The 21,029-nt window shown below is 37.8% G+C and overlaps 2 protein-coding genes, 1 long non-coding RNA gene and 1 pseudogene across 4 annotated transcripts; 1 reads left to right on the top strand and 3 right to left on the bottom strand.

Annotated features, from left to right (window-relative positions):
• Positions 1 to 21,029, top strand: part of LOC112169770 — an 81,513-nt pseudogene that overhangs the window by 15,042 nt on the left and 45,442 nt on the right.
• On the bottom strand, positions 4,159 to 9,252 carry LOC112170383 (TMV resistance protein N-like). The gene is made up of 5 exons (XM_024307645.2): positions 9,154 to 9,252; positions 8,008 to 8,652; positions 6,712 to 7,801; positions 6,324 to 6,602; positions 4,159 to 6,209 (listed from the first exon to the last, which is right to left on the bottom strand). Exons 2-5 carry the CDS (start codon positions 8,499 to 8,501, stop codon positions 4,257 to 4,259), a joined length of 3,816 nt encoding a protein of 1,271 aa, XP_024163413.1. The 5' UTR covers positions 8,502 to 8,652; positions 9,154 to 9,252; the 3' UTR covers positions 4,159 to 4,256.
• LOC112170385 (disease resistance protein RUN1-like) lies at positions 14,944 to 16,441 on the bottom strand. The gene is made up of 2 exons (XM_024307648.2): positions 16,302 to 16,441; positions 14,944 to 16,095 (listed from the first exon to the last, which is right to left on the bottom strand). The coding sequence occupies exon 2, from the start codon at positions 16,022 to 16,024 to the stop codon at positions 14,993 to 14,995; it is 1,032 nt and encodes a 343-aa protein (XP_024163416.1). The 5' UTR covers positions 16,025 to 16,095; positions 16,302 to 16,441; the 3' UTR covers positions 14,944 to 14,992.
• On the bottom strand, positions 16,792 to 19,932 carry LOC112170387. 2 transcript variants are annotated; one of them, XR_002925074.2, is made up of 5 exons: positions 19,453 to 19,932; positions 19,238 to 19,330; positions 18,151 to 18,800; positions 17,450 to 17,672; positions 16,792 to 16,946 (listed from the first exon to the last, which is right to left on the bottom strand). It is a non-coding gene; the product is annotated as an uncharacterized LOC112170387 (long non-coding RNA). The 2 variants fall into 2 exon arrangements; XR_005801609.1 differs by having other exon boundaries at positions 16,792 to 16,943.

Below are 21,029 nucleotides of genomic sequence, written 5' to 3'. Positions count from 1 at the left end.
TCTTTTCTACTTTCTATGTAACAAACCAACAAAAACAATAAAAGATGTAAATGAATCATACATAAGGAGGATTAAACATAAAAAAACAAGATTACGAGACATAGAAATATAGGAAAATATGAGCACATCAAATACCCCCACACTTAAACTTTGCTAGTCCTCGAGCAAAACAACGAAAACTAAAACCTCAAAGACACAAAACAAAACAAACAAAAACACACTAACCCTTTCAACATTTTTCTCAAAAATCTCATACTTTCATGGCATCAAGATTAGCAAACAACCAAGAATCAATCCAACATTTATTCAAGAGTCAATAAAAACATATAAACATGTAGGACACGGGGGCAACATTGGTGATATTAATCTCAGCATGCTTCAAACAAGTTATGACTCAAATCCTCACCGGTTTACCCTCTTTCTTCTCTCAAATTCATTGGCTCATGCATAAGCATATATTCACTCAAGTTATATGTGAGAGAGATAATATATAAGACATAGAAATAGCTCACATATAATAGAAAGAAAAAGCTTTTTCTGAAAATATTTTTCAAGTATGATCTCATGAAGGATATCAACTACTTGCACAAATGGACCCAAGCCATAAGTTCAACTCTTATAACTCATCTCCACAGATCAAAGGCTGATTTTTTCAAGGATCAAAGAGGTTTTATAATTAAGGTTGTAACGGGGCCAAGACTTAGGGTTTATAGAAACGAAGGGAAAGAAAAATCACAAAGTATCCTAAAAACCTAGAAGAGCTCTTGTTGATGTAGAGAGACAATCTTGAAATTCCACCCAATAGAAACGTCATAGACTCTTTCAAAGTCTTTATAAACGGTCAAATATCATCATTGTTGGGCTCATGCTTCATTCTAAACATCCTTTGAACATTTGTGAATTGGACAAAGACCAAATTTTTCTTGAATAGACCTTCACTTCAAAGCAAACTCCAAATCCACAATAGGGGGACTAAAATCCATAAAAAATCCATAAACACTTATCATATTTTTCATTTCTTTTGCCGTCACATATAATTTTTTTTTGGATTAATTTCAGTTTAGTACCCTGTGGTTTGAGGGTAACATCATGTCAGTCCCTGCTCTTTCAATTTGATCAGCAACACCCCTATGCTTTCAATTTCAATCAGCCGTGCCCAATTTTTACTATTCCCTCTAAATTTTACTTTGTCAATCCAGTCAAAGTTAACGTTCAAATTGGACGGAACAGTACAATTTGGGCACGGCTGATTGAAATTGAAAGCACAGGGGTGTTGCTGATCAAATTGAAAGAGCACGGACTGACATGATGTTACCCCCAAACCACAGGGTACTAAACTGAAATTTATCCCTTTTTTTTTCAATTTTTTTTCTTTGTTTTCTTTTCACGACACATACATACAAATTTTTTTTCTACGGACAAGTCTTCCCTCCACACTTGAACTTCCTTCTCTCCTCCATCTTCATTCTTGACACAAAAAAAAAAACCTCTTGTATGTCTCAAAAGTTAGCTCCACTAAGTCTTTAGAACATGAGATAAAGTTGTAACTATACTAAGGTTTAGGGGTTAAGGATTATGAGGGTGATGAAACAAAAGGCTTAGACCATCTCCAACGGAGAGGTCATTTGCCAGATGGACAAGGCAACGGTAAGAAATGATATCGCAACCTAACTCCAACAGATCTGTCAAATCCTATGTGGATTTGTCATATCAAACCAATCTGTCAAATTTGACAGTTCTCCCCAACTTTGTCAAATTTTTTCTTTTCTCGCTCTTTGCTTCTTTGTTCTCACTCTCTCTCTCTCTTTCGTCTTACCCAGGACAAAGCCACTTATGACAAACCTTTCATGAATCATTCTCTGATTTTCATCTCTCAATTTCTTCCTACCATACCATAAATAATTATGGCAAATATTCGCAAAATCCAATTTAGATATGAGATTTGGGGTTGGTGATTTAATGGAGATTAAGCAAAATCAAGAACATCTTACACCCAAAAGCAGATCGCCTTTCTTCAACATAGGTGACAACGAGCGGGGCAGAGATGGAAGAGATCGAACACGGGAATAAGAAGCAAGCAGATCTTCTATTAATTGGGCTTTGCTTGTGTCCCTCCTCATTGCAAAGTCAAGCTAAGCTCTTTCCTGGTCAAGACTCAAACTTTGATCTTTCTTTCTCGGTTTGATCTTTCTTTCTTTGTTTTGATGCTTTTTGCAGATGTTGGTCTGAGCATAAAAAGGGGAAAATTTTAGTTTTGGGTTGGTTTGCTCGGGGGGGGGGGGGGGGGGGGGGGTGGGAAGACAGAGAGAGAGAAGCTTCTGAACCAGACCCAAAATGGTTGGGTTGAAGTGCTGAACACGAACAGGAGAGAGAAGAAAGAGAATTTTTTTGTTATAATTTTTTTTTTAAAATAATAAAATAATATTTAAATATAACTAATCCATTGGACCAAAAATGACCATAACACATCATCCTTCAAATTCAAATTTGACACAAGTTTTTAACTTACCCATTGGAGATGCTCTTAATGTAGGCTCAAATGGTTTTATCTAGGGGTTGTACATCTTGTGCACACAAATAGGAACACATGGCTATTTGGCAATGGTGGTAATTTTCTAGGGTGTCTTTATCCTTTCCAAGGTCCAAGCAAGGTCCAAGCATATATTGCTAAAAGTCTCAACAAGTATAAGAGTGAATTCTAGCATTCTATGGTCCATTAAACTTAATCTATGGCAAGCAATCAATCAAGATGAAAGAATAATGAGATCAACAAAATCATCGCCAAGAAAATAAGATGACATATATTTTTTCATTTAACACTCAACAAAGAAAAGGCATATAGGCTCAAATATCTCACATAGGTTATGTATGAATCAAAAACTTATCCTAACATGCTCTTTTCTGTACCATGTAAGCAAGACCACATCCACTACACATACATATGACAATCATACATCCTTATTAACCAAAGAATAAAGTCAAACATCATCTCAATTTTATGATCCTCTTAAGCCATGATTTTTGAAATATATACTCATCATAGTTGTTGAAAGGCATCTTAAGACTCAAGAAAAAAAAAAAAAAAAAAACAAAGACACAAAAAGAACACAGAAAACAAAATTTTAAACTAACAACCTAATAGAAACAAAAATTAAAATCCCTTCCCCACACTTAAATCTAACATTGTCCTCAATGTTGAAAGAATTAAAGCATGCAATGCACATAAAAGCGTGGAAAAGAGATAAGTGAAAAATAACAACAAGAAAGTAAAGGGAAGAGTTTAGAGCTCCCTGGGATTTATTGAAGAATAGCACAAAGCCGATGTTGAAGTCAAAAAGATCGCCCAACTCATCGGAAAAAAATTTCCGCGCAGATTGAGTACTGTTCGGTATTTCTCAAATATCTCTTAGCTCACAGCTCCGAATGATGATCTGCTTGGTGCGTTGGAAACTAGACTCGCATAGCTTTCCGGTGATATGCAATAAGCCTATTAAAATGAGCAGGAAGCAGTCCAAAATCTATGTCAAAAGGCAGGTAGAGAACCTGAAAAGTTAAAAAGAAATTTAATGTTAGCAAATTCAAAACTGAAAATCACATAAAATAGAGAAATAATATAACAAAAAAAAAATGGTAATCAAGTTAGAATCAAAATCAATCGTCGATCCCCGGCAATGGCGCCAAAAACTTGTTGTGAAATTTTAATTAAAACTCGCAAGCGCACGAATCGTCGTTAGTATAGTGTGCAAGTACGAGGTCGTTCTAACTGAGGATTGATAAATAATTTAAACCTTAACTCAATTAATCCAAACACAAAATTACATAAACAATCAAGTAAAAGAAGATATTGATTTTTGGGTTTTTCAATAAACAAATAATTTGAGAATTAAAGAAACAAACAAATAATAATAAAACCTAGGGTCTCAGAATCAACCACTAACAATCCTATTTATGTTTCAATGTTAACAATGAAAGTGCTATACTCCCAAGATCAGAAGACACCAAAAAATGTACAGCGTACTTAAATATTTGATCGGCCCTTCTTTTCTTGTAAAGCAAGATGAGTAACTTTTTTGTTTATCGTAATTACTAATTCTGTGCCAACTTATTTTTCATGATATATAGCAATAAAATAAAAGACACATTCAAAATTTTGAACTAACTAGCTTCATCGAGCCACCAGCAGGCATAAACCATGAATTTACAATCAGGTTTCCATTCTTTATAACCAAAAAAAATCATAACAAAAAAAAAAACCATTAACCATGTTTCTGGTCATGAATATAAGGGGTTCGACTGGGTCCTGCACCATCAAGGTGGAGTTGTTTCATTCTTTTTGGATGAGCCTGACTTGTACTACCAGATGATGCATCATCACCATCATAGTGTTGAAGGCCTCGCTTGGTATTAATGCTAACATTGCTCTGCTTCAACAATGTTTCCCAAAGTTCCTTTGCATCTTCCTCATATACCATACGGACCCCACACTTCTTCACTTGCAAAATTTCCTTATCGATTCCGTAAGATTCAAATGAGAATACAAGTTGATAGTAGATGTCCTGCCATTCTTCAGTGACTCTACCCCAGGTTGACCCCACATAGAAGAACCAAATGTGATCTGACACAGGTTGACCCCACTTTTTATTAAACAATAGAACAGGGGATGAACCAAAGTATTGTCCATTGGCCCTTGGTTCCAAACTAATGTCAATCTCAACCCCAGGTGGGAGTGGTTTGAGGAGTCTAAAAATGACACAAAAGGCAAATCCCATAAACTTGTTACTAAACCAACCTGGATGCAGCTCTACAGTTATCACAGACCCCTCACTTTGGTTATTGTACCACTCTGGTATTTCATTTCCAGGAGCAATAAAGTCAAATCTATCATGTATAGAATGTTGAAACTTCAGGAAGCGTGTTAGCAATGAAATTGCTATCCTCTGACAGCTTTCATTCTCCACCATTTTGAAACAGTTGACAAAATATCCTTCTAGTACCGAATTGCAATGCTCTCTTTGATTGGCCAATGTATCTAATGAAATGCAGTTGCTAGCCTCTACCCATACATTGTTCTCTTGGAGAAACTCTGGTAATGTCTGAAGTTTGCCGCACAAATTCAACTCAAGTACTTCAAGTCTAGAGAGTTGGCCGATGCTCTCGGGTAGTCTAATGAATTGATTTCTGCTGAGATTTAATTCTCTTAATGAAGACAAGCATCCAAAATCACTAGGCATTGCTTCTTGAGAAAGATTGCAGTCACTTAGATCCAGTTCGGTTAATGAATGCAAACCAGATAAACAAGGCAACGACAATCCTGCCGGAATGTGACTTCTTTTTCGCAATAACTGAAAGGGGTTGAACATCATATTCCATGATTTAGGGGCCTGCGCTTTACATCTAGCAAGAGATAAGTGTTTAAGGTTCTTCAAAAGACCAATAGAGGAGGGGAGTTCTCTCATGCCACTTCCACTCACATCAAGCTTCTCCAAACATGCAACATGACCCAACTCATCCGGCAATTTGTCAAGCTTTGAGCAACCAGAAAGATTGAGATCTTTGAGAGATTTTAAGCCACCCACACTGCTTGGAAGACACACAAGATGTTTGCAATCTCTCAAGGACATAGAAACAAGTCTTTCAAGCATCCCAATAGAGCAAGGTAGTTCTTGTATAGAAGTTCCACTCACATCAACCTCTACCAAACACTCTATGTGGCCCAAATCCTCTGGCAACGTGTCAAGCTTTGAGCAACCAGAAATATTAACAACTTTGAGAGATTTTAAGCCACGGACACTAATTGGAAGAGACACAAGATCTCTGCAATCTTTCATTTTCAGCAGAGGAAGTCTTTCGAGCATTCCAATAGAGGAAGGTAGTTCTCTTATGGCGGTGCCGTTCACATGAAGCTCCTCCAAACTTTCTAAATGACCCATGTCATTCGGTAGTTTTTTAAGCTTTGAGCAACCAGAAAGATTAAGAACTTTGAGAGATTTTAAGCCACCCACACTGCTTGCAAAAAGCACAAGATTCTTGCAATCTTTCAAGTTCAGCACAGTAAGTCTTTCAAGCACTTCAATTGTCCGGTCAACCTCATACAATCTTATACAACCCGCAAGAAACAGAAACTTGAGATGTGGCATACCTTCAAAGTTTGGGGTGTTGACAAGATTCAGAGAGTGACTCAGATTAATGGTTTTCAAATTGTATAAAGGCTGCATGACAAGTAAAAAGCAAAGAAAAAAATTAGCTTCCATGATATATTTAGGGCCCATATATTTAACAATTAGTATAAGTAATAAAAGAATGATATGGTGATTATAGTGTACCTCAGTTCCTATCTGAACATGTTTAATACAACTATGACACAAGCTAAGTTCGAGCAGCTTCTGAGGGTTGAAATGTGATGGCAGATATTTTGACGGATACCTCATCCAATCAAGAATCCGTAAACTATTGGGAAGATATTCAAGCCCCTTAGGCAGGTTCCCATTCTTAATCTTCAGGTATCTCAATTTGTTCATCATTGAAAATGATTTTGGAGCCACGTCCACCTCCATTCCTGATTCGGCTGAGTCCACAAATATGCCTTCTATTGCTTCAGTTCCCTATCAACCAAATTTTATCATACCATAAAAAGCAGATTTAGTAGACTGACTTGCCATATAATGTACTAGCAAATAACAATTAAAATTAATCTTGTACTAAATTTCTTACAGTATTTTTGGTCAAGACATGTTTGACATCTTCAAGAAGCCACAACCTACTGCACCTGCCCTGCTTAGTAGGAGATTCCAGGCGGACAATTTCGTGGCCCATTTCTCTGAGCAAATCATGCATCCATAGTCTTCCATCTGAAAGAGTTAGGAGGGATCTTTCCATGAGAACTTTGATTCCAATAATTGCAGAAAAACCGCAACTATTTAGTATTTCTGTTACTCGATCTTTGTCCTGTCCATTAAAGAAACATGCAATGTCTAGGAATATTTTCTTCTCTTCAGAATCTAGATCGTTGTAACTTATTTTAAGTATGTCAAAAATTTCCAAGTTACAAACTCTTCCCAGTTTTCTCAGTGCACTTTTCCATTCACTTAGATCTCTTCCATGCAAAAAAGAACCCAGTACTTCAAGAGCTAAAGGAACACCTTTTGCATAACTTATAACATATTCTGACAAACCAAGAAAATCTCCTTCAGGGTAAACTCTTTTGAATGCTTTCCGGCTAAAAACCTGAAGAGAATCAGCATCATTTAATTCTTCAACCTTCAATCTTCTCTCCACTCCATGTCCAATCAACAAATGCTCATTTCTAGTTGTGATAAGAACTCTACTCCCTGAACCAAACCACTCTGGGTTTCCTGCCAAATATTCTAAATGACTTGAATGGTTCACATCATCAAGAATGAGAAGAACTTTTTTGTCACCAAACAACCTCCTTATAATCATGGCTCCTTCATGGAGGTCTGATATGTTGGCCTTCTTTGTCCAAATCCCAGAGAGAAGTTGCTTTTGTAAATTAAGTAGACCACTTTTTTCAACAAAGTTTCTAACATCAGTAAGAAGGAAACTAAATTCAAATTCACGAGAGATTCTCTCATACACTGCTCTTACCATAGTAGTCTTACCAATCCCGCCCATTCCCCATATACCAATGAAGCGGACGTCATCCACCCCTACATCTAAAAGCAAATTGACTGGCTGCAATCTTGAGTAAATTCCAACTAGATTTTCTGCATAACTGAATGATGTAGGTTGCAATTTTGTCCATATAACTTCAATAATATCTCTTATCAGCTTTGATTCGTACCTACAACATAGAATAGATTAAACTTATCAGGCATTTAGTTTATGAAAATGTCTCTGCACTGTACTTGATTTCTTTTATATTCTTGTAATGGCATTTAAAAAGCCTCATAAGCTCAATTGATTATCTACTTATATTATTTGTGAATAACATAATGAAGAGCGCAAAACTTAACTATGTGTAAATTAGACAAAAGAGTACATGCATACCATTCCTTTGAATTCCACCCTGAGAAACTTGCCACTTCGGTTAAAGCATATCTCCACCTTCTCACTTTCTCTTTGTCATCCCTAAACCTTTCTTCATGATTAGCAAAGACTTCTCTAAAACTCCCTGCTTGCTTTCGTACAACAGAGGGATCAACATCATAGAAAATTGGCAGCACAGTTTTTCTTGCTTTCATGCATTCAAGAATTCTCACAAGTTCATCCAAGCACCATGTTGACGATGCATAATTTTGTGAGAGAACAATGAGAGCAAATCTCGATTCTTCAATTGCAGCAAAAAGTTCTGGAGAAATAGCTTTCCCTTTTTGAAGTTCAGGATCATCCCTAAAAGTTATGACTCCTTGATGTTTCAATGCTGTGTATAAGTGGTCTGTAAAAGCCTTGCGAGTGTCATTGCCTTTAAAGCTCAGAAAAACATCATATTTCCACTGACGAGTTAAAGGGAGCAAAGATGTAGAGGTTCTTTGTATGCTCATTTCCGATGAAACCTACTTTCCTACTTGTAGAAGAGTACGTGTCCAAGGACTATCTATATGAATAACCTGAGAAGCTTTCAACACAATTTCAAGGCGTGGAAGATACTATCATGGAAAACATGCAATTGTGTTTCCTGGTTTGCCTTCCCTACTGCATAAAACATTGAAAAGATGAATAATTTCCTAGTCAATCCACTATAAATAAATATGCATTCTAAAAATAGTTGTATAATTGACTAGGGAAGCAGCAAACATTAGCTGGTTTGGTTTCAGTGTTTGTTTATTACTCTGCTTTCTCTTGTTCAGGTATCTAAATAAACAGAGACACAAAACAGTGAAACACTAGCAGCAGCTGCAAATGCATATTCTATTCCATAACACATCTCCAAATATCCTATTTGACGAAAAGTAATGATCAAAATTGATGAGTGGCCAAGTTATGCATGTATGTTCCAAAATTTCATAAGAAATTGTGAATTAAATCCATATCAATTAGAAACTGGTGCCTCTTTTACAATAATAAATCATGAGCAAAGCTGCAGAAATACTAACTAGAGAATAAGACCAAAAGAAGAAGAAGAAAGTTGATGTTGAAACAGAGAACAGAAACATAGCAACACAAAAATGGGATAGAAATGAGTTGGAGCTTAACCTGGGTTTCGTGGGAATTTGAAGCTGGGATCAGATCAACTTCAAATATAGATGAGTTTATAAATGAGTTTATTCCGGCCGCCACATCATTCCAATCCAGAAGTATCCACAAAATAGATGCTTCTAAAGTTCTAATTTAAAATAACTCTCTTTACCAACAAAAAAAAAAAACCTCTCCTTAGTGATGAGTTGTTGAAAAAATTGACCACAGGAATCCTCGTGCAACTTTTGTAGTGCTATGCAATTTCAGCAAGTCACCTATTAGTGGATCTCTAATGCCACTCTTAAAATAACGTGGGAGAGGGAGGTGAGGTCTTCTTACTTGTTACGGATTATTCGAGCTTATCAATTCGTCCTTACTCAGATTGACTCCGAGTGGATTCGTCCTTGAGGGAATTTCTTGAATAGTTTAGGCTGCTTCTCTTCTAGCCTATTTTTTTATTAGGAACCCATTCCAATATTTTACACCCTCACAATGCCCGGTTTTCCCTTTCCTCATGAATTCAGTACGATAAGGAAAAGTTCTTGCACCCGTTGTTGTTGGTGGGTCCACTTACCAAGCGTGCGGGCTTGCGCTCGTGCGGAGGCTCTGAGTGTCCCCCACGTAAGAAAGATAACGATCCCAGAGAGAATAGCGCGCATCTGTAGACGTAGACGGATGTGATTATCCTAGTCAAGTTGGTTTGACAGCTGATCTAGAGTCTAGACCTTAGTGATCGTTGACGCCTATAAAAGGGGACTTCGCTCCCCATTCTGGAGGTATTGATCATTTCCCATCCACGCTTCTCTAAAAGATGGCTTCCACTTTGCTTTGCTATGATGTTCACTATGACTTGAACATCGGAGGAGTGAAGTCCGGATAATTCCAAACCCAAAAATGTTGCCGTGCCAAAGCATAGGGTCGTGGCAAAAGCTTTGGTCTTTATATGTAACTGATGGAGATTTCAATTGATACAGACAAGTGAAGCACAGTTGATATCCTTGAAACAAGAAATAAAGATGGAATAGCTTTTAAAAATCAATACCTTCAAGTCATGGAGGAAACCATAGCTGACCTAAGATCTGAGTTGAAGCAAGCATGGGGTGAATTAGAGAGGGTGAAAAGCAACCAATTGAAGCCTTGAATAGACAAATCACAAGTGAATATGCTTCATCATGCTCTCTTTCAAGTCCAGGGAATGAAACTGCTCTCAACTTCTGGCCTAAAGAATATTTCAGCAGTGATTAGAGGTCCGAACCATAAGTGATGTAATCTACTGGAACAAACTTACAAGTTAAGTGCTTCTAACTTTCAAAAAATTGTATGCCTCTTCTCTGACTTTGCCTCAATAGTCACGATAAGTAAGGAGCCTAAGCAACTCAGAAATGATGTATGCAAAGATTCCTCCTGTTGAAAGAGACTTGCTTGAGTATTGGCATGGACAGTCATCTTCTGTTCTTTCCCACTCTAGGATTTTTGCATGTTTAATCCATTGCTGGTGTTGAATCTTGTGAAGATCAACCAAATGTAAGTATATAACTTGAAATAAAAATAAGGCCAAGACGAAACCATTGCTCCATCATGATCCGGAAGGACATTTATAGAAAGTGATGCGGATCATATATCAGTTTCAAATTCTGTTAAGGTCAGCATCATGGGCATTTATAAATCTTGACCTGTCTGCCGCAGAAAAGGACTAGGATCTGATAGAGATGTGGCTGTTTTGAAAATCAGTGAAATGTTGTTGTGGACTACATAGAGGCTCCAAGTATCCAATTTTGATACTATTAATGTTACAGATGTGAAAGTATCACAATAATCAAGTGGATCTCCTAGTCTGATGCTCCACATCGAATGAGGCAAACAATGCAGAGGCAATGCGCAACTTGAGGCCGGAGGGTTTTCTTATTTTGGATTGGTGAGGCTTTCATAGGTTGATGGCAATGGAAGTAAGCAGGTTATTGGTTCTACTGATGGTTGAGCGGGAGTCCTACGAGCCATGGCGATGATTTGCGAGATGGGGTTGAGACTCTTCACTTGAAATCAGCTAATGATTATGAGCCAGGTAAGTATGATGGACATACTCGTCTGTTGGCATATGAACTTGGGGAGTTAGCTACCGAAAATGAGCTTTGGTGTAGAACCTTGCCCTTTGTGCTTTTTAGTGAGATAATGCAGTTATGGTAGTATGTTGTGTAAATAGGTATCATTGTTGATGTGTTTTTTCTTTCCTAAAGATATTGGTTCTGCTGATGGTTGAGCGGGAGTCCTAGAAGCCATGGCGATGATTTGCGAGATGGGGTTGAGACACTTCACTTGAAATCAGCTAATGATTATGAGAGCCAGGTAAGTATGATGGACATATTGGTTTGTTGGCATATGAACTTGGGGAGTTAGTTACGGAAAATTAGTTTTGGTGTAGAACCTTGCACTTTGTGCTTTTTAGTGAGATAATGCAGTTATTGTAGTTTGTCGTGTAAATAGGTATCATTGTTGATGTGTTTTTCCTTTCCTAAAGATATTGGTTCTGCATTTGCGAGATGGGGTTGAGACTCTTCACTTGAAATCAGCTAATGATTATGAGGCGGGTAAGTATGATGGACATACTGGTCTGTTGGCATATGAACTTGGGGAGTTAGCTATGGAAAATGAGCTTTGGTGTAGAACCTTGCACTTTGTGCTTTTTAGTGAGATAATGCACTTTTTTTTTTTTTTTAAGGAAGGAAAATTCATTGAATTAGCAATTGAAATCGCTCATGAGGGCATCCCAATAGGGAGCATACAAAGGCCAGAAATTGCTTGACCCCAGAGCTAAGGTAGGACAAACCAGAAAGTGTACTACACCAACCAATTGTCCTTGTACAATAAAACAATGCTCTAAAACTTTCCTAGAGAACCTAGCATAAACTGAAGGTAAATCTCTCCAGCCTCCTCAAGATAATTACCAACAACAAAACTATTGTCACGACCTTGAGATCTGTAGATCCAAGCATCAGAATCCGCAATCTGGTCATGTAAAGGATCGGCAGACCAATCAATACTAGACTCATCCCAGCATAAAGAACATTGCTCGCCAAGGCACTCAATTGTGGTACTCACAATGTAATTATACTGAGACTTCTTGTAGAATTTAGGAATGAACAGTCTACCTGCGAGTAATAACAGGCACACCCAGAGGAATGAAAATGGCACAGTTCAGCAAAAGACCCAGTAAAAGGTCCCTTGGGTCCCAAATCCACACCCATGGATAGAGCTGGCCTACCAAATCACTGAGATGGGCCTGAAGATAGTCTGAAAGCCAGGTAGCCCAGAAAGATCTAGACACCCATCGCGGCAGCCTCCCGCACGGCGCGGTCTTCGATCTTCCAGACCGCCAACTCAGAGATCCACCACCTCCCTGAAACACCTTCGCCAGCCCCAGCGGTAGGAGACTAACGCCGCTCATCCCCATAGCTGTGAGCAATGCCAGCAGTCCCAAAACTGAGGCCAAGATCCACCCGATCCAGAACAAACTCACCAGAAAACGAGGACGCCGCCGGAGACGTCCACGCTTAGGCCGTGGCCAGAAGTCACCCAGCCCAATCATCATCTTCAACCACTGCAGCAAAAAATCCCCGCATCGGAGAACAGATTGATTAAGGCTTGAAAATGGCTCGAAACTGGTAGGCCGGATAGCAGCCTCCACCGTGGTCGGCCGCTGGAGCGACCTATGGTGGGAAGGTGCTAGGGAATCCCATTGGTGACGCCTGGTGCCGGCGGCGCTTAGAAGTCAAGAGTTTTTGCTCTCGCTAGGGTTTTTCATTTTATTGGATATTACAAAACATAATAGTGAGATAATGCAGTTATGGTAGTATGTCGTGTAAATAGGCATCATTGTTGATGTGTTTTTCCTTTCCAATTAAAATAAGCTAGTCAAAGAATATTATTTCTTTTGGATTTTAAATATAGTACTTTAAAATACCATTATGTTATGACATGGAACCATATTTCATTCTGTCATAAAATAGGATGTTGGAATTGCTCCTTTGGATTTTAATACAATAGGTCAATATACCATGATGCTATGGACACCATAAAAATTGAGTTGGGAATGCAAGACCTCAATTGATTGCTTGCTTATAACAATTTATATATGTAAATAGCTAGAACTGCAATGGGATTAACACTGTGGAAGGGATTCTGGTTCATGAAACTGGAATAATTGGATTGGCGGAATAATTATTGACTTTATGGAAACACATACGAAGCGTATGAGCTTAATGAGATTTTAAACGTTCCACCAAAAGTTAACAAGTACAAAAAAAAAAATCGGCTAAATTCCAAGTTGGGTAGATAATTTGATTCCCAAGATCGGAAGACATCTAAAAATGTAAATGTACTCAGAAATTTGAGTAGCCCTTATTTTCTTGCAAAGCAAAATGAGTAGGTTTTTTGTTTATCGTAATTACTAATTCTATACCAATTTATTTTTCATGATATATAGCAATAAAATAAAAGAGGCATTCAAAGTTTGAACTAACTAAATATTGCTACTTTTTATTCAAAAAACAATATTGCTACTTCATCGAGCCACCAGCAGGCATAAACCATGAATTTACAATTAGGTTTCCGTTCTTTATAACCAAAAAAAAAAGCATTAACCATGTTTCTGGTTATGAATAAGGGGTTCTACTAGGTCCTACACCGTCAAGGTGGAGTTGTTTAATTCTTTTTGTATGAGCCTGACTTGTACTACTAGATGATGCATCATCATCATCATAATGTTGAAGGCCGCGCTTGGTATTAATGCTAACATTGCTCTGCTTCAACAATGTTTCCCAAAGCTCCTTTGCATCTTCATCATATACCAAACGGACCCCACACTTCTTCACTAGCAAAATTTCCTCATCGATTCCATATGATTCAAATGAGAATACAAGCTCATAGTAGATGTCCTGCCATTCTTCAGAGACTCTACCCCCAGGTTGACCCCACATAGAAGAACCAAATGTGATTGACCCCACTTTTTATTAAACAATAAGGATATCTTCACAAATAGTGTATGAACTTTAGGCATTTCTACATTTTGGTGTACCAACTTTCATAACTATCAGAATGGTGTATCAAGTTTGCTCCAATCTTTCATTTTGGTGTACGCCGTTAAATTTTCCGTTATCTTTGCAAAAAAAAAAAAAAATTCGTTATCTTTCCTTTAGCTTTATCAGTTTTTTTTTTTTTTTTTTGTAAAGATAACGGAAATATAACTGAAAATTTAACGGCGTACACAAAAATGAAATATTGGAGCAAACTTGATACATCATTCTGATAGTTATGAAAGTTGGTACACCAAAGTGTAGAAATACCTAAAGTTCATACACCATTTGTGATGTTTTCCCTAAACAATAGAACAGGGGATGAACCAAAGTATTGTCCATTGGCTCTTGGTTCACAACTAAGATCAATCTCAACCCCAGGCGGGAGTGGTTTGAGGAGTCTAAAAACTACACAGAAGGCAAATCCCATAAACTTGTTACTAAACCAACCTGGATGCAGCTCTACAGTTATCAAAGATCCCTCACTTTGGTTATTGTACCACTCTGGTATTTCATTTCTAGGAGCAATAAAGTCAAATCTATCATGTATAGAAGAGTTAAACCCACCGCTAGGGTCAAAAATTTTCTCCACCGGACAAAATAATAACCAACTTTCAAAAGTGATCAAAATGATACTTAAATTTTTAAAAGTGATCAAAATGATACCTAAATTTTTAAATATGTCTTCTATTGCTTCAGTTCCCTATCAACCAAATTTTATCATACCATAAAAAGCAGATTTAGTAGACTGACTTGTCATATAATGTACTAGCAAATAACAATTAAAATTATTCTTGTACTAAATTTCTTACAGTATTTTTGGTCAAGACATGTTTGACATCTTCAAGAAGCCACAACCTACCGCACCTGCCGTGCTCAGTAGGAGATTCCAGGCGGACAATTTCGTGACCCATTTCCCTGAGGAAATCATGCATCCATAGTCTTCCATCTGAAAGATTTAGGAGGGATCTTTCCATGAGAACTTTTATTCCAATAATTACAGAAAAATCGCAACTGTTTAGTACTTCTGTTACTCGATCTTTGTCCTGTCCATTAAAGAAACATGCAATGTCTAGGAATATTTTCTTCTCTTCAGAATCCAGATCATTGTAACTTATTTTAAGTATGTCAAAAATTTCCAAGTTACAAACTCTTCCCAGTTTTCTCAGTGTAGTTCTCCATTCACTTAGATCTCTTCCATGCAAAAAAGAACCCAGTACTTCAAGAGCTAAAGGAACACCTTTTGCATAACTTATAACATATTCTGACAAACCAAGAAAATCTCCTTCAGGGTAAACTCTTTTGAATGCTTTCCGGCTAAAAACCTGAAGAGAATCAGCATCATTTAATTCTTCGACCTTCAATCTTCTCTCCACTCCATGTCCAATCAACAAATGCTCATTTCTAGTTGTGATAAGAACTCTACTCCATGAACCAAACCACTCTGGGTTTCCTGCCAAATATTCTAAATGACTTGAATGGTTCACATCATCAAGAATGAGAAGAACTTTTTTGTCACCAAACAACCTCCTTATAATCATGGCTCCTTCATGAAGGTCTGATATGTTGGCCTTCTTTGTCCAAATCCCAGAGAGAAGTTGCTTTTGTAAATTAAGTAGACCACTTTTTTCAACAAAGTTTCTAACATCAGTAAGAAGGAAACTAAATTCAAATTCACGAGAGATTCTCTCATACACTGCTCTTACCATAGTAGTCTTACCAATCCCGCCCATTCCCCATATACCAATGAAGCGGACGTCATCCACCACTACATCTAAAAGCAAATTGACTGGCTGCAATCTTGAGTAGATTTTCTGCATAACTGAATGATACAGGTTGCAATTTCGTCCATATAACTTCAATAATATATCTTATCAGCTTTGATTCGTACCTACAACATAGAATAGATTAAACTTATCAGGCATTTAGTTTATGAAAATGTCTCTGCATTGTACTTGATTTCTTTTATATTCTTGTAATGGCATTTAAAAAGCCTCATAAGCTCAATTGATTATCTACTTTTATTATTTGTGAATAACATAATGAAGAGAGCAAAACTTAACTATGTGTAAATTAGACAAAAGAGTACATGCATACCATTCCTTTGAATTCCACCCTGAGAAACTTGCCACTTCGGTTAAAGCATATCTCCACCTTCTCACTTTCTCTTTGTCATCCCTAAACCTTTCTTCATGATTAGCAAAGACTTCTCTAAAACTCCCTGTTTGCTTTCGTACAACAGAGGGATCAACATCATAGAAAATTGGCAGCACAGTTTTTCTTGCTTTCATGCATTCAAGAATTCTCACAAGTTCTTCCAAGCACCATGTTGACGATGCATAATTTTGTGAGAGAACAATGAGAGCAAATCTCGATTCTTCAATTGCAGCAAAAAGTTCTGGAGAAATAGCTTTCCCTTTTTGAAGTTCAGGATCATCCCTAAAAGTTATGACTCCTTTATGTTTCAATGCAGTGTATAAGTGGTCTGTAAAAGCCTTGCGAGTGTCATCGCCTTTAAAGCTCAGAAAAACATCATATTTCCACTGACGAGTTAAAGGGGGCAAAGATGTAGAGGTTCTTTGTATGCTCATTTCCGATGAAACCTACTTTCCTACTTGTAGAAGAGTACATGTCCAAGGACTATCGATATGAATAACCCGAGAAGCTTTCAACACAATTTCAAGGCTTGGAAGTTACTATCATGGAAAACATGCAATTGTGTTTCCTGGTGTGCCTTCCCTACTACATAAAACATTGAAAAGATGAATACTTTCCTAGTCAATCCACAATAAATAAATATGCATTCTAAAAATAGTTGTATAATTGACTAGGGAAGCAGCAAACATTAGCTGGTTTGGTTTCAGTGGTTGTTTATTACTCTGCTTTCTCTTGTTCAGGTATCTAAATAAACAGAGTCACAAAACAGTGAAACACTAGCAGCAGCTGCAAATGCATATTCTATTCCATAACACACATCCATATATCCTATTTGACGAAAGTAATGATCAAAATTGATGAGTGGCCAAGTTATGCATGTATGTTCCAAAAGTTCATAAGAAATTGTGAATTAAATCCATATCTATTAGAAACTGGTGCCTCTTTTACAATAATAAATCATGAGCAAAGCTGCAGAAATACTAACTAGAGAAAAAGACCAAAAAAAGAAGAAGAAGAAAGTTGATGTTGAAACAGAGAACAGAAACATAGCAACACAAAAATGGGATAGAAATGAGTTGGAGCCTAACCTGGGTTTTGTGGGAATTTGAAGCTGGGATCAGATCAACTTCAAATATAGCAGTTTGAAAAGATCAAGAATGAAGAGAAGCAAAGTGGTGAGAGACTTGAATCTTGAGAGGGAAATAAATTTTCATCATTTGGTGGGTGAAGACTTTAGCAGGAGGAAAATTATAAGAGCAACTCCACCGTTGCCTTTTCAGCCCGGCCGCCACACCATTCCTGCCTAAAAGTCTACAAAAAAAAAAGTTAATTTCAGCAGTTGAAAAGAGCCCAGTCAATGTTAGCTGGGTGCCACGCATTTGAGGGTTTTCTTATTTGGGATCAGAGAGGCTTGCATAGGATGATGGCAGTGGGAGTAACCAAGATTTTGGTTCTGTAGATGGTATAGGTCATGGCCAAGATTTGCGAGATGGGCATGAGACTCTTTACTTAAAATCAGCTGATGATTAGGGGTTAGGCAGGTATGATGGACGTATTGGTCTGTTGGCATATGAACTTGGGAGTTGGCTATGGAAAATGAGCTTTAGTTTATGAAATGTCTCTGCATTGCACTCGATTTCTTTCATTTTCTTGTAATGTCATTTAAAAAGCATCAGATGCTCAATTTATTAGCTGCCTATATTATTTGTGAATAACATAATGAAGAGCTAGAGCAAAATTAACTGTTGTAAAGCAATGGAAAGAGAAAAAAAAAAGAGTATATGCATACCATTGCTTTGAATTCCACCCTGAGAAACTTGCCACTTCAGTTAAAGCATATCTCCACCTTCGCACTTTCTCTTTGTCATCCCTAAACCTTTCTTCATGATTAGCAAAGGCTTCTCTAAAACTCCCTGTTTGCTTTCGAACATCAGATGGATCAACATCATAGAAAATTGGCAGCACAGTTTTTCTTGCTTTCATGCATTCAAGAATCCTCACAAGTTCATACAAGCACCATGTTGACGATGCATAATTTTATGAGAGAACAATGAGAGCAAATCTCGATTCTTCAATTGCAGCAAAAAGTGCTGGAGAAATAGCTTCCCCTTTTTGAAGTTCAGGATCGTCCTTGAAAGTTATGATTCCTTGATGTTCCAATGCAGTGTATAAGTGGTCTATAAAAGCCTAGTGAGCGTCATCGCCTCCAAAGCTCAGAAAAACATCATATTTCCACTGAGGAGTTGAAGGGGGGAAAGATGTAGAGATTCTTTGTATGCTCATTTCCAATGAAACCTACTTATTCTACTTATAGAAGAGTAAGCGTCCAAGTACAACAGATATGAGTAACCCAAGAAGCTTTCAACACTTGCTATTTCAAGGCTTGGAATAAACTATCATGGAAAACATGCATTTGTGTTTTCTGGTTTCTCTTCCCTACTGCATAAAACGTAGAAAAGATTAATAATTTCCTAGTCAATCGACTATAAATAAATATTCATTCTAACAGGAGTTGTGCAATTGACTATGAAGCAACAAAAAATTGGCTGGTTTGGTTTCTGTGGTCGATTTTTATTCCTTTGTTTTCTGTTGCTCAGGTATCTAAATACAGAGACACAAAACACTAGCTCCTTTTAAACTAGAAAGAAATATAATTGAGAAAACGATTGGTGTCAGAATGATTCATTGACAGACAGTTAAACAAATTCTTCTTTTTCTTATTTTTGGCTGAAACCCCTCGACAGAGCAATAGACAGTTAAAGATTAGCAGCAGCAGCAAATGCATATACTCTTCCATAACAGATCTCCATACATCCTATTTGACCAAAAGTTATGATTAAAACTAATGAGTGCCAACTATACTGTATCTTCCATACCTTCATAAGAAATTCGGCATATAAATCCATGATCAATTAGGGAGTGATGCCTCTTTTAGAATAAATCATGAGCAGAGCTGCAAAAATACTAACCTAAAAAAAAGACAACCAAAAAAAAAAGAAAAACAGAGAATAGAAACAGAGCAACATATGTAAGCAAATTAAAATTGTAAAAACAAGAACAAAAATGAGATAGAAATCAGCTGGAGCTTAACCTGGGGTTCGTGGGAATTTGAAGTTGGGATCGGATCGACTTCAAATATAGCAGTTTTTGATCAATGGATGTTCATGTCATTCGTGCCAGTAACAAAAAAGATCAAGAATGAATAAAAGTATAGCGGTGAGAGACTCGACTCTTGATAGAGAATTTGGCAACTAGGCGAGCATTGTACCGCTCCACCGAACCAAACCAGTTGAGAGGAGGAAGAATGGGGTTGGGAGTTGGCGAGCTGGAGGGGGGGGGGCATTTGGGGAGCGTCATTTGGTGAGAGAGCCGGCGGCGGCAAGGGTTGTGAAGATGACGAGATGGCCGTATTGGAGAGATCGGGTGAAAGAGGATTTGGGTTTGGTTGAAGTGGTGCTGCTGCTAATGTTTGGGCAAGAAGAGTGAATGTTGTTTCAACAGGATGGCGATATTTACGTTCTGCTAAACCATTCTGCTCAGGATGGTGTGTATAAGAGAGTCTACGATGAATGACTTTTTGAAGCAAAAATTATTGGGTCTTTGACCAAAAGCCCCAAAATAAACCAAAGTTATCCCACTTACCCCAGCAACAGATTTTATTCCCAGTAACCCCATTTAAAGTAAAATGATAACTTTACCCTCAACTTAATTAACAAACTACAGCATTGCCACTCAACTCCTCTCTCCAGCCGCATGATGCATCTTCTCTTTCCTCCCTCTCTCTCTTCACTCCGGCAGCGCTCTCTCAGATCTCTCTCTTCACTCCGGCAACGCTCTCTCAGATCTCTCTCTTCACTCCGGCAACGCTCTCTCTCTTCCACCGCCGGAAACAACTGCCGTCGCATTCTTCCACCCCTACACCAACGACGGCGGCGGAGCAAGAGAGTGCTCTAGTGCGCCGTCAAAGCCATCCAGGATGAAAACCCCAACCTTGACTGCGTCGTCTTCACCGGTGACCACGACTCCTCCCCTGATTCACTCACTTCCCGAGCCGTCGATCTCTTTGGAGTCAAACTACTTCACCCACCAAAGGTACAGTGCTCTCTTTCATACTCTATCAATATCCCTAATTCAATTTCCATTGATACCTAATCCAATTGATTAGGTGGTCTATCTGTACAAGCGGAAATGGATCGAGGAAGCAACGTACCCTAGATTGACTATGATTGGGCAGAGCCTGGGCTCTGTGTATCTATCATGGGAAGCATTGACCAAGTTCTCTCCATCTGACGAATCAAATTTTAAAAGAGCAATGCATTTAGTGGTAGTAGTTCATTATAATAATGTTGATTGGAACTTCGCCACATCTGCTGTAGCACTATCGGATGTGCCTCAACTATGTTGACATTGGTGATATAATCTAGAACTAAACTGGGTGTTTCTTGTCATAATTAGAAAGAGTTAATGGTACATGGAGGTTTGTTTTGCACGAATGGTACATTGATGATGATAATGCAAATTTAACAAAAATGGCTGAGTTGTTGGTCTATTGCCTCCCAATAGACGTCTATTGGGAGGCAATAGAAGTTTTATTTGTTTAATGTAGAAAAATTAGTTTTCATTCCGGCGATCGAAAGTTGTATTGGGGGGCAATAGACGTCTATTGAG

This window comes from Rosa chinensis, chromosome 6 (assembly GCF_002994745.2).
Source record: "Rosa chinensis cultivar Old Blush chromosome 6, RchiOBHm-V2, whole genome shotgun sequence".
Lineage (NCBI taxonomy): Eukaryota > Viridiplantae > Streptophyta > Magnoliopsida > Rosales > Rosaceae > Rosa > Rosa chinensis.
This window is presented reverse-complemented; position numbering and strand designations above follow the sequence as displayed.

Excerpts from the sequence above, each read along its gene's own strand:
- LOC112170383 (XM_024307645.2), bottom strand. The coding sequence starts at position 8,501 with ATGAGCATACAAAGAACCTCTACATCTTTGCTCCCTTTAACTCGTCAG. Across the intron at positions 7,802-8,007 it reads GGGTGGAATTCAAAGGAATG|GTACGAATCAAAGCTGATAA; the intron begins GTATGCATGTAC and ends TCTATGTTGTAG. Across the intron at positions 6,210-6,323 it reads ATGTTCAGATAGGAACTGAG|CCTTTATACAATTTGAAAAC; the intron begins GTACACTATAAT and ends CTTGTCATGCAG.
- LOC112170385 (XM_024307648.2), bottom strand. The coding sequence starts at position 16,024 with ATGCAGAAAATCTACTCAAGATTGCAGCCAGTCAATTTGCTTTTAGAT.